Source organism: Odocoileus virginianus, chromosome 7 (genome assembly GCF_023699985.2).
Source record: "Odocoileus virginianus isolate 20LAN1187 ecotype Illinois chromosome 7, Ovbor_1.2, whole genome shotgun sequence".
NCBI classification, from domain to species: domain Eukaryota; kingdom Metazoa; phylum Chordata; class Mammalia; order Artiodactyla; family Cervidae; genus Odocoileus; species Odocoileus virginianus.
Window position 1 is genome coordinate 72,491,626 of NC_069680.1, and position 12,626 is coordinate 72,504,251.

A 12,626-nucleotide genomic window follows, 5' to 3' on the forward strand; every position below is an offset into this window, starting at 1 on the left:
ATTCCAAACTGGAATAAATTCTTAAGAAGAAATCTATCAAGGAAGACATTGGCTTCTTTACTGGGTTTAATAACGAAGTGTGATTTGAGGAGGGGTGGAGAAAAAAGCTAGTGTCATGAATTTGGGTACCTGTTCTACCTAAGAAAGTAGGAGTTTATAAATAGAAGCTTACATTTGTGCCACGTTGTGTTATGTTTTATACACATAGATGTTTATATTGTTGATTTGAGGTAAAACTAACACAGTTCTCAGAAAGTCACTGTTAAGGAATATGCTTTTCTTGCTTTCAACCTGCATTTATAAAATGCCAGTTATGTGCCAGCCACTTAATTTCCTCACTAAGACCACAGTGAGGAAACAAATGAGTGAAATGGGCATAGTTTGTGTTCTCAAAGAATTTGGTCTCCAGTGAAGGGAACATAAACCTGGAGTGGTCTGAGTAATGCTTCTTTGCTTGTTGATAAAAAGTAGGAATCCACCTTCATTTGGATACCCTATGCAGTTACTGAGTTTTATCTGAAGTAAATAGTAAAATTTGGAGAGAGAACTTTTGTGGTTTGGCCAAAGGAGCTTGCAGTTAGTTCTTCTTTACCTACTAGTATTCTCTTTGTTCCTTAAATTTAAGTTTCAGGAAGTAATATACTTAGTATCTACATTTAATAACATCACTTAATGTTCTTAAAACCACAAATTCATTTTGAGACTTTGAATCCCAAGTTGCTTTGATCCCCATCTGCCTGAGAAAAAGTTGTAGCTTGAGGACAAAAGGTTCCGCTTGACTTAAAAAAACTGTGGAGTTTTGTGTTGAGCTTGGTGTGCACTCTTTAAAGCCATGAAGAAGCTGGAATGAAGTTGTATTGTTTTAAACCTTTATTTTTGAGGATGCCATTTTTGCTTATTTAATTGCTGTAATCAACTCTTTGAATCAACTTGACATAGATGACAGCCAGAAAAAAACAAGGGAGAAGAGGATTTGGTTGAGTGACACAAGGTAAAAAAAAAAAAAAAAATTCTTTTTAAAAATTAAAGATGTAGTTATCTGAATGTGAAAGCAAGTTTCCAGAATTGACTGGTAGGGGCATGTAGTCATCAACATTGTTGTTCCGTTAATTGCTCTTGGACTCTGGAATGAATTTATGCCTATGTAAAAGCCCTGAAATGCATTCAAATTCATACCTTCTAAAAAGCTACTTGAAAAACTAAAAAAAGAATTTGAGTAGGTGGTTCCTCAGATGATAGGGTAATGGATATGAAAGGAATTTGAAAAAGTGAAAGCTCTTACTTGTTTCTCTCTCTGCGAAAACTTCTTTGATCATTACCTGCATTCTTTGCGGTCTTCATGCTTCTCCTCTAACCTCTGCTGTCCAGTTCCTTCACTCTTGTCCCAAGCTATCAGTAAACTCAGAATATTTCATTCCTTTGTCTGGAAGGCAGTCTGCATGGATCCTGAAGTCAAGTGGAGTTGAACCTGAATTCTCTTCAGTAATTTATGAACTTGCGACTTTGGACAAGTGTTTTAGCTTTTTTGAATCTTGGTTTATCTATTTAAAATAGGATGAAATCTACCACCTTATAATATTAGGAAGATTAAGCAATTAACAGGGACAAAGTGATAAGGATGGTACCTGTCATATAAATGCTCAGTAATATTAGCTCCTTCTTTTCCCCTCTTATCCAATTGTGGATTCCTTGTGAAAGCAAAAAACTTTGATTTACGATTTTTTAAATTAGGGATTTATAAGTAGTTTTGGAAATTCTTTTAAATATGATTTGTTGTTCAGTTGCCCAGTTGTGGCTGACTGTTTGCGACAACATGGTAGTCCTGTTTCTCACCATCTCTCAAAGTTTGCCCAAGTTCATGTCCATTTCATTGGTGATGCCATCCAGCCGTCTCATTCTTTGATGCCCTCTTCTCTTTCTGCCCTCAGTGTTGCCCAGCATCAGGGACTTTTCCATTGAGTCGCTGTTTGCATCAGATGACCAAAATACTGCAGTTTCAACTTCAGTATCAGTCCTTCCAACGAGTATTCAGGGTTGATTTCTCTTAAGACTGACTGGTTTGATCTCCTTGCTGTCCAGGGGACTCTCAGGAGTCTTCTACAGCACCAAAGTTTGAAGGCATCAATTCTTTGGTGCTCCGCCTTCTTTATAGTCCAGTTCTCACAACCATATGTGACCACTGGGAAGACCATAGCCTTGACTATATGGACCTTTGCCGGCAGAGTAATGTCTCTGCTTTTCAACACACAGTTCGGGTTTGTCATAGCTTTCCTGTCAAGAAGCAAATGTCTGATTTCATGGCTGTAGTCACCATCCACAGTGATTTTAGAGCCCAAGAAGAGGAAATCTGTTACTACGTCCACCTTTCCCCCCTCTAATTGCCTTGAAGTAATAGGTCCAGATGCCACAATCTTGGTTTTTTTTAATGTTTGATTTTAAGCCAGCTTTTTCACTCCCCTCCTTCACCATCATTAAGCGACTCTAGTTCCTCTTTGCTTTCTGCCATTAGAGTGGTATCAGCCATGTATCTGAGGTTGTTATTTCTCCCGCTTATCTTTTTTTTTTTTTAATGCATTTTATTTTTCATTTATTTATTTTATAATTGAAGGATAATTGCTTTATAGAATTTTGTTGTTTTCTGCCAGATATCAACATGAATCCCACTTACCTTGATTCCAGCTTGTAACTCATCCAGCTCGGCATTTCTCATGATGTGCTCAACATAGGTTAAACAAACAGGGTGACAGCAGACAACCCTGTTGTACTGCTGTCTCAGTCTTGAACCAATCAGTTGTTCCGTACAGGATTACTGTTGCTTCTTGACCCACATACAGGTTTTTACCATACAGAATTCCCATACTTTAAATGTATTATGCTTAAGAAAAGATTACTCTTATGGAAAGTAACTCAGAAAATCTCAGACATTTCCAAATCCTGTACCATGAATTATTTTTAGTTCAACATTAAATTAAAACTCAAAGACAACTGTAAAGTATTTCAGAGAAGATTATATCATTAGATTGTGTAGTCAACATGTACTTTTTCAAATCGTTATGACTACCTTTTTAAATTGCTTAACGGGGACTGCGTATCAGGTAAAGTGTATCAAAGACACAGCTCCTAAAGTGAAGCCGACTCACAATGTCTGCTTCAAAGTTATAAACAAATATAGGAGAAAGTTTCATGAGTATTTGAAGACCAGAAGTTAGCTTATCAACAAGTGAAGTGATGGCATTCATAATGCAGGCAAATAAGGAAACTTTATAGCTGAGCTGTCAGATTAGCTTTGGAGAAGGCAATGGCACCCCACTCCAGTACTCTTGCCTGTAAAATCCCATGGACGGAGGAGCCTGTTAGGCTACAGTCCATGGGGTTGCTAAGAGTCGGACCCGCTGAGCGACTTCATTTTCACTTTTCACTTTCATGCGTTGGAGAAGGAAATGGCAACCCACTCCAGTGTTCTTGCCTGGAGAATCCCAGGGATGGGGGAGCCTGGTGGGCTGCCGTCTATGGGGTCGCACAGAGTTGGACATGACTGAAGTGACATAGCAGCTTAGCAGCAAATTAGCTTTGTCTTCAGAAAGACCACGGTCCAAGATGATTGATATCATTTATGTTGCAATTACTTGTGCATTTAGAAATCAATAAATATTCTTGGTAGGAAGTAGTACATTCAGGTTCTAATCCTTTTTTTTCCCCCAAATGGTAGCACCCTAAGTATTCTGTACTAATAGTGTCTTTCTTGTGGACTTGTGCCTGTCAATTATTAATACTTAAGATGTTCTTGGGAGATAACATATATTACCCTTATTTCTGACTGCCAAGTAGAAGTATAGAGAAGTGAAAGAATATTCCGTTCCTGTCTACTCTTGACTGGCAGGAGAATATTAAAGCCTTTCTGACTCACAGATGACTCGCCAGAGGACAGAGTCATTAATGTGGGTTCTCTAATGATTTGCAGGATGGCCCTGATATCTGCTATCGTTACCAGTGTTCTTATGGCCATCCTGAAAGGATTTGTATGTGTGGAGTGTGTTTTGTGGTAAAGGTTATTATAAGAAAATGGGGATGGTAGTCATCTGGCATAGGTATGCTGTCTCTTTTCCTGCTCATGGCAGATATTGCTGTTTGATCACAGTTCTTTACTGCAGAGTCTAGATTTCACCTCAGAATCCTTCTGAATGGATTGCTCAGGGCCATTACCACAAAATGAAATTATTACTTTTCAGTCTTGACTTACTATTTATTAATTTTCACTAAGATTATGAGTTTACTTAAAAGTTGAAGATCTGTCATATTTGTGCTCCTATAGTAGGCACCAGGTATGCCCTCATACCTTCTTATGGGTCAGACAGACATGCATGCAGTTAGAAGACAGACTCAGCTCTATTAGTGGTGTGAAGGGAATAGAGAAGGATGCAAGATTAGTTTTAACTGGAAAGGTTTGTGAGTGTAGTGCTGTTTTACTTGGAGGGTGGGGTCTTCCAAGTGGTTTTCACAACTTTAGCAAGGGCATAGGAGGTAGAAAGTAGAGGATAGATGTTGAGGAATGATAGAAATGTATCTTGGCTTGAATGTACAGTACTGCAGCGATAGGGTAGAACCTAACAGAGAAGCTTGATCTCTGTACAGTGGGTTTGGGTTTTATTTTATTGTTCCTGGGCCACATGTGGTTTTTAATTTAGAATGATATGATCAGATCTGTGCTTTGAGAGAATAACTGTTGACAGTCTGTATAGAAGTGAAGTAGAAATTTTAACAGAGGAAGCCTTTGTAGTCATGCAGAAAGAGGTGAGGGTAAGAACTAGAATTGTGAAATGGAAATGCTGAATTTAGTATAAAATTTTAAAGATAAAATCGATGTGAAACATTAAATTGAGGTTGAAGTTTGGAGAGATTGAAATGGTATCTGTTGACTAAAAGAACCTTTTCTACTTTTTAATTCAGACTTCTTTTTATGTCTTTTTAAGTATGTTTTATGTCTTTTTAAGTATATTCATGTACTATTAAACTTAATTTTAAATAATTTTTAAGAACTTGTTTGATACTGAATACATTTTTTAAAAATTTTAATGTGGTTTTTTGGCTAAATTAAGTGGCAAATATATGGGCATATTTAAAGTACATAAGCAATAATGATTAAAAGTAAAAGAAGCCTTCTTTCCACCAAATTCTCACTTCCCTTATGGTAATCACTATTAACAATTTTTTTGTGTTTAAATATACAGGTGTACACATATCTCTATGTGATTTCTTTATCTGTTTATCATGCTACTTTTATAAAAATGGGAATCACTGTATAGATTCTGTAATAGAAATGAACATGTTCATTTACATGCCCAAAGATAGTCTTTCTGTAGCATACAATAACAAGAAGCAAAATATGCAAACTTGAAATTATTCTTAGTAATCAAAGTTTTAGTATTCTTACTTAGAAATGGTGTAGCAAGCCAATGATTACCCATTAATTAATTTAGTTTGTCTAAGCTTTTGTTACCTTAAGTTTCTTGGAAATTATCTGTAAGCTGATGTTTAAGTATGTATTTTCTATAAACATAATTATTGTTGAAATAAAATGTTTGTTGGAATAGTCATTCAGTTTAAACAGTTTTGCATTTTCATAATCTCAAACATTGTGTATGAGTAATATTGACTTATTTAATCAGTAAGCCTATATACATTTTAGAAAGTTATTCTAACGTAATAGTCACTCTGCCTGCTTCAGCTTAGGTTTCAAAGCTGTGCTGATGATGTTTTCCTGGACTTTTCTAGGGCATGCCTAATCAGGTCTTTCCATCCAAACTAGAGGATATTTATTAGTTTCCAAGTTTTATTAACTCAACCAGTTTTCTCTCATTATTCCTTCTAGGCAGTGTAATCAGGCTAGGAGCAACCACACTGTACGGAATCTTTTTCTGGCCACTACTTTCTAAAGTTTAGAGATTTTTTGTTTAAGCATTTTCTTGTTTGATTGTAGCTGGTGGGTTTTTGGCTCAAAAATTACACACACACAAACATACATTTTGTACACTCTGTCCCTTTTATTTATTATTGAGGATAGGAAGTTCTGTAATTCTGTTTCACCCCACTATCTTTTATTTATTTACTTATTTATTTTTACTTAAATGTTTGTATGATTTTCTAACTATGTACATTTGACATGACTAATAACTAACACGTACATACTTTAGAAACTCTCTCATTCTTAAGGTCAGAAATTAGAATCAGTTTTTTTCATTGAAAAAATAAAACCAACAAATTAAAGACAATGTTTTGAGATACATAGTTAAAAAAAAATCAGTGACCCTAAGGCATGCGTTTTGCTTTTATTTGAATTTTGCTCTTGTATGTGGTCTTATAACATTTCTGTATAACCACAGAGATCATATAGTGGCCATATTACAATTTTGTTACTGTTGGGACATCTTAATATTTTTAATATTTAATATTAATCTCAATTGTAATGTCATCATATGACATATTGTAATATAGTAAATAATTACTCAAATAGAGGACTCTGTTTCTGATTTTATGCTCTTGTGTGTACTTTGAACCTTTTTATTGTTTTTTTAATTACCTTTAAAATAAATCTTAAGAGGTTGAGATTAATGGATTAGTCAATGTTACTAAATCATTTTACTTCTCACTCTGGCACTAACTGTAGTATATGTATATTCCTGGATAGATATACTTTTGAGATACTTTTACAATGACAGCTGACATTTTATTCCTTAATGCCAGAATAATTTTTTTGTTGTTATTGGATTCTTTATCTGCATCCTTCCCATAAACTTTAATAATGAAAGTCGAAAGTTTTTGTAAGAGCATGTGTGCTTAAAAACAACAACAAAATCACACATTTTTATTTTTAAAGGAGATGTCGTTGTTTAGTCACTCTTTATGACCCCATGGACTGCAGGTTTCCCCGTCCTTCACCATCTCCTGGAGTTTGCTCGAACTCATGTCCATTGAGTTGATGATGCCATCCAATCATCTCATCCTCTGTCGCCTCCTTCTCCTCCTGTCCTCTGTCTTTGCCAGCATCAGGGTCTTTTCCAGTGAGTTGGCTCTTTGCATCAGGTGGCCAAAATATTGTAGCTTCAGCTTCAGCATCAGTCCTTCCAATGAGTATTTAGTGTTGATTTCCTTCAGGATTGACTGGTTTGATCTTGCTGTCCAAGGGACTCTCAAGAGTCTTCTCCAGCACCACAGTTTAAAAGCATCAATTCTTCAGTGCTCAGCCTTCTTTATGGTCCAACTCTCACATCTGTACATGACTACTGGAAAAACCATAGCTTTGATGCTATGGACCTTTTTGGCAAAGTGATGTTTCTCCTTTAATGTGCTGTCTAGATTTATCATAGCTTTTCTTACAAGGAGCAAGCATCTTTTCATTTCATGGCTTGCAGCCACTGTCCGTAGTGATTTGGAGCCCAAGAAAATAACGTCTTCCTAAACAGAAAAATACTTTGGATTAGAAACTGGAAGTTGTGCTATAGAAGTGTTATTTTCTATACAGATTTGTAGTCTAATTTTATTATTTCTGGATTTGCTATCATCATCCATAGCCCAGGTTTATACAAGTGCTTATAAAGATGTTCTTTATTTTCTTATAATATTGTTATTAATTAGTGCATTCAGTAGTTATTAAGAGTTCTATAGGAATCATGAGTAGCATTTGGGCTTTCCTGCATATAATTATTTAAGAATATGCATTCATATTATGTGATAATCCATGTTATTATCTTTATTTAGGAATGTTTAATCTATTCTTTTGTCTCCTCAGATTCTGTCAAATTTTAAGAACAGATGCACCGTAAAGCTCATGGAAGAGAAAACACAAATCAAGACTTTTTTGGGTTCCAAATTGCCAAAGTATGGAACAAAATCTGTAAGAAGTACACTGCAGCCAATGCCAAATGGGAAACCTGTTAATTTGTTGGGAACTTCCAAGAGTAGCAGCGTCAAAAGTTACATCAAAAATAATGGCTCTGATTGTTCATCGTCCCATTCATTTAACTGGAGAACAGCAAATAAATATGAGTTCAGTGCACAAAGTCCTGAAGAGCCTAGTAATACTCACAGTTCACATGCTAAAGTAATTGATCCTGAAAAAATTGCACCTACTCAAGGAGTGTTTGATAAAAATGGGATGAAGGGAGGTTTGAAAAATATTTCTCTACTCACATCAAAGTTAGCAAAGCCATCTACTATGTTTGTGTCATCTACAGAGGAGTTAAACCAAAAGTCTTTGTCCGGACCATCTAATTTGGGTAAATTCACCAAAGGTACCTTGTTAGGAAGGACTTCATATGCTTCAGTCAGTGCTCCAAAATCTCAGTTGAATGGGTTTTATGGAAACCGATCAGCTGGTAGCATACAAAGGCCTAGAGCAAACTCCTGTGCCACCAGAGGCAGTTCTGGAGAAAGCTTAGCACAATCTCTAGATAATATCAAATCGCTTGCTTGTGAAAAAATGGTACGGTCACAGAGTTTTTCACATTCCATTCAGAATTCATTCCTTCCACCTTCATCTATAACCAGATCACATTCCTTCAATAGAGCTGCAGATCTTACAAAGCCTTATCAGAACCAACAGCTACCCATTAGAGTGCCTCTGAGGTCAAGTATGCTAACAAGAAATTCCCGGCAGTCAGAAGTCCTCAATGGGAATGAACATTTAGGGTATGGATTTAATAGGCCTTATGCTGCTGGTGGAAAGAAGTTGGCTTTACCAAATGGCCAGGGTGTAACTACCACTTTTGGTTATAGGATGGTTCATCCCTCTCTTCTGAAATCTAGCCGACCTCCGTTTTCTGGGACTCTCACAGTTGATGGTAATAAAAATTCACCTGCTGACACATGTATAGAGGAAGACGTTGCACTTGGGGCTAAAGACAGAGCTGTGGATAAGGACCAAGAACTAATTGAAAATGATAGTTATAGAACCGAAAAGGACCAGACCATGAAGCGTGATGCTAAAATTAGATATCTGAGTGATGATGTGGATGACATTTCCTTGTCTTCTTTGTCATCTTCTGATAAGAATGATTTAAGTGAAGACTTTAGTGATGATTTTATAGATATAGAAGACTCCAACAGAACTAGAATAACTCCAGAGGAAATTTCTCTCAAAGAAGAAAAGTGTGAAAATGTGCCACCGAAAGATATATTTGATTCCCCCAAGGAAAATGAAAAATCCTTCAGTAAAACTGATGAATGGATAGATATAAGTGTCTCTGGTAAATATTAATGTCCTTAATTTTCTTATTTTCTTCTAGATAATATAGCTGAATTTATACGGATTATCTTCTGATTGATTTCAAAATACTAACAATTTCATGGAAGGATGGATCTAGACAGAATTGGAATGGAGCAACATTTACTTTCCTTGTGACTTTTGTTCCTTGTCCTATTTTTCATGCTAAAACAACATCCATAAAACATCCATTCCCCTGTAGTATCTTACCTTTGTTCTTTGTCATACACACGCTTTTTCCTGCTTGTTTCAAAATTATTTTTTTTCCCCTGCTTCCTCCAATCAGTGACATCCTATTTTAAACCATCTCTCCCCTTAGGAACTAGATCACTGCTGTGTGTTGAGTAAAGCTGTACCAAAGGGTAAATGGACTAATAGATGTTATGTCCAATCTAATGAATTTTTTTATCCTAGACAGTTTTCATTTTTTTAAAGGAAGACTTAGATTTTCTTGCTTAGCAAATCTAATGGTTATACTTTTGCAAGAACTTTTTTTTTTAAATGAGAGAAGAGAGGTAGCACCTGTTTGACATTTCTTATACTTGGTCATCCTGGTGCTGAATACTGGAGAAGATATATCTCTTTGCCCATCTGGACTGAAAAAAGAACAAACTGAGGGTTTGGGTAGAGGCATGTAGTCTGATCAAGGGAGTAGGCCATCCCTGAAGATATGTGTAAACTCTTGACTGTCTTGAGGGTCTTTTAGTTAGGAATGACTGCTGGAGTAATTTATTTCCTTATTAGGAAGCAACTGCAAGATTAAGTGATAAACACAGAGTAAGGAGTTTCCTAGGCAGTGCTTAAAAATAAATACCCTAGGAAATATTCAAAGAATATTAGGCTTTATTTACATTTCCAGAAATAGCGCAGAAGTGAAAGATGGCTCAGTGAAATTTATTGGGAAATATTTCAATAGGTTATTTTTAAGATTTTTACATCTTGTTTTTTTATTGTTTAGATTTATAATATACTAATTATGAATACTTTTTTTGCCAACTCTTTTGCTATATCAATTTATTATAGTTTATAGTTTTGAAACAAATAATTACATTTTGTGAACTAATAACTTTTTTTTCCCCTTCTCTTTAAAAAATTCAATTGAAGACAGGAGTGAATGTTCAAAACATGCCTCTGGAAATAACTTGATTTCACCAGACACAGATTACAGAGCTGGTTCTTCATTTGAACTCTCTCCATCTGATAGCTCTGATGGAACATACATGTGGGATGAAGAGGGCTTGGAGCCCATTGGAAATGTCCACCCAGTTGGGAGCTATGAGTCCTCTGAAATGAACAGCATAGTATGTATGGATTTATGTACCATTTGGAAACAGTTTGTTTACTTTGCTGTAGAGAGACTTGGGATGTTTGGATTTTTGTAAGTTTGTGAATTAACTCTTCTAGTCTGAGAAATGGGAATTGATATTTCTTAAGGATCTACAAAATATCTGATCTTAAATACATAATAAAGCATATATTTGTGTCATATAAAGATTGAGTTAATTATGGTCTCATATACATTCATAATGTAGTTGACCTTTGAACAACATGGGTTTAAATTATGAGGGTCTACTTATCTGTGAATTTATTTCAGTAGTAGAAACACTGCAGTACTACACAGCCTGGTTGGTCAGATTTGTGGATACGGAACTGTGGATGTGAAGAGCATGTGTGGGCTGCCGGCTGTAAGCTGGCCACGGATTTTTAGCTGTGCAGAGGGTCAGCACCTCTGCTTGTGTTGTTCAGAGGTCAGCTCTACATAAATAAATGTACATGCATATATTCACACAGGCATGTTGTATTTTTCAGTTTCTCAAGGTAGGGGAAGGCAGTGTCTAGAGATGTTTTTGTCACATTGAGGAATACTGCTGGTAACTAATGGGTAGACACTGGGATACTGTTTAACATCCTGTGATACACAGGATAACACCCACAACAAAGAATTATCCAGCCCAAGATGTCAGTAGTGCTGCTGTTGAGAAACCCTGGGCTAGGCTGTGCTGTAGTAGCATTCTCAATGCCAGTTTGCAGTGACCTAACAAAATGAACTGAAACTGAACTGAACAAAATGAAAGTTTATTTTTTACTCTTACAAAGTCTATTGTAGCTCTGGACAACTCTGTAGGGCAGCTGTCTTCAGTGTTCTGAGCCACTTTGATCTTGGGGCTTCATCGTGGCCTTCTGAGACCCTTTGTCCCCCTGGTAATGAGGATGTCACACAAGCAGTTTACTGAGAGGATTTACACATGCAGTTACTGCTTTGGCCTGCAGATGGCATACGGCACTTTTACTCACAGTTTTATAAACTGAGTTAATCTTAGTATTAACTAAGTATTGAGTGGGCAGGAAGTGTAATTTTCCTGTGTGCCTGGTAGGCAAGGGAACCAGACATGAATGGGCACTGGAAGACCTACCATATATTTATACATGCATATTTTAAGAAAATTTGCTAGTAATGTGGATTATATGCAATGTGAATAAAGTATAATTGGTGTGATTAAAACTATTCTCTATGATTACTTAGTATATAAAATACAATTTTCCAGTAGTTGTAAGGAAAACTGGTAGTCCTTGTGGATGTATTAAATTCCAGGAAAATTTTAGGTGATGGAATTTTCTATCTCCATGTAAACCTGTGACTTGGAAAAAAAATAAAGGTCATTACCAAAAGCTTGTTAAATTGCACAGACATGAGACGTACACATACTTAATTTAGAGGCATCATCTCTTATTTCTTTAGATAAAGGAAGTCCAGAAAAGGTTACAGTTTAAGAGCGTTATGTGCTGTCTTACTAGATAGAACTTTTTAAGTGAGTATGATTGGAGTTGAAATGAGCATTGAGTCCAGCAGATGGCAGCAGTCAGCCACCTGGTACTGGACATTTTTCAGACAGTTCATTGTTCTTATTACTTAAATGATGAGATAGCCTCTGGAAGAGTTCAGTACATATCTGAATTGACCATCAGTCTCTACAATTCACTAATTTCCTTGGTTATTTGGCCTGTGTATATGAGATGGTAAACAACAAAAATATTCATTCTGTGCTTTGGAGTAGAATGGTGTCTATGTGTCATTCTCTTTGGATCTAAGAGGAAGACAGTTTGAGAAAGAATGGAGAATTGATTAAGTTGAAAAGGCTGTGATAGTAGGTTTATCATTTTCCTCTAAAATTCTACCAACTTTTTGCTTTTTCTACTTTAAATGAATTTTATTAGGTGTATACTTGTTTAGGGTTGTTTCCTTGGTAAATTGGACTTTCAGTCATTGCGTAGTGCTCTTTTCTAACCCTCATTATGCCTTTTGTCTTAAGGCCTCTTTTTTTCAGAATTAGTATATTTTACCAGTTTTAATTATATTTTTGTTGCC

At 36.0% G+C, this 12,626-nt stretch overlaps 1 protein-coding gene across 7 annotated transcripts in view; it reads left to right on the top strand.

Annotated features, from left to right (window-relative positions):
• Window positions 1–12,626, top strand: part of CCSER2 (coiled-coil serine rich protein 2) — a 156,950-nt gene that overhangs the window by 29,686 nt on the left and 114,638 nt on the right. For 6 of the 7 annotated variants that reach the window (XM_020893454.2, XM_070470958.1, XM_070470957.1 and 3 more), the window contains exons 2-3: window positions 7,787–9,242; window positions 10,364–10,560. In XM_020893454.2, the coding sequence (XP_020749113.2) occupies window positions 7,826–9,242; window positions 10,364–10,560 (1,614 nt within the window). In that variant the 5' untranslated portion in view covers window positions 7,787–7,825. Of the gene's footprint in view, window positions 1–7,786; window positions 9,243–10,363; window positions 10,561–12,626 lie in introns of those variants that run through there. The other variant, XM_020893460.2, reaches the window with a different exon arrangement.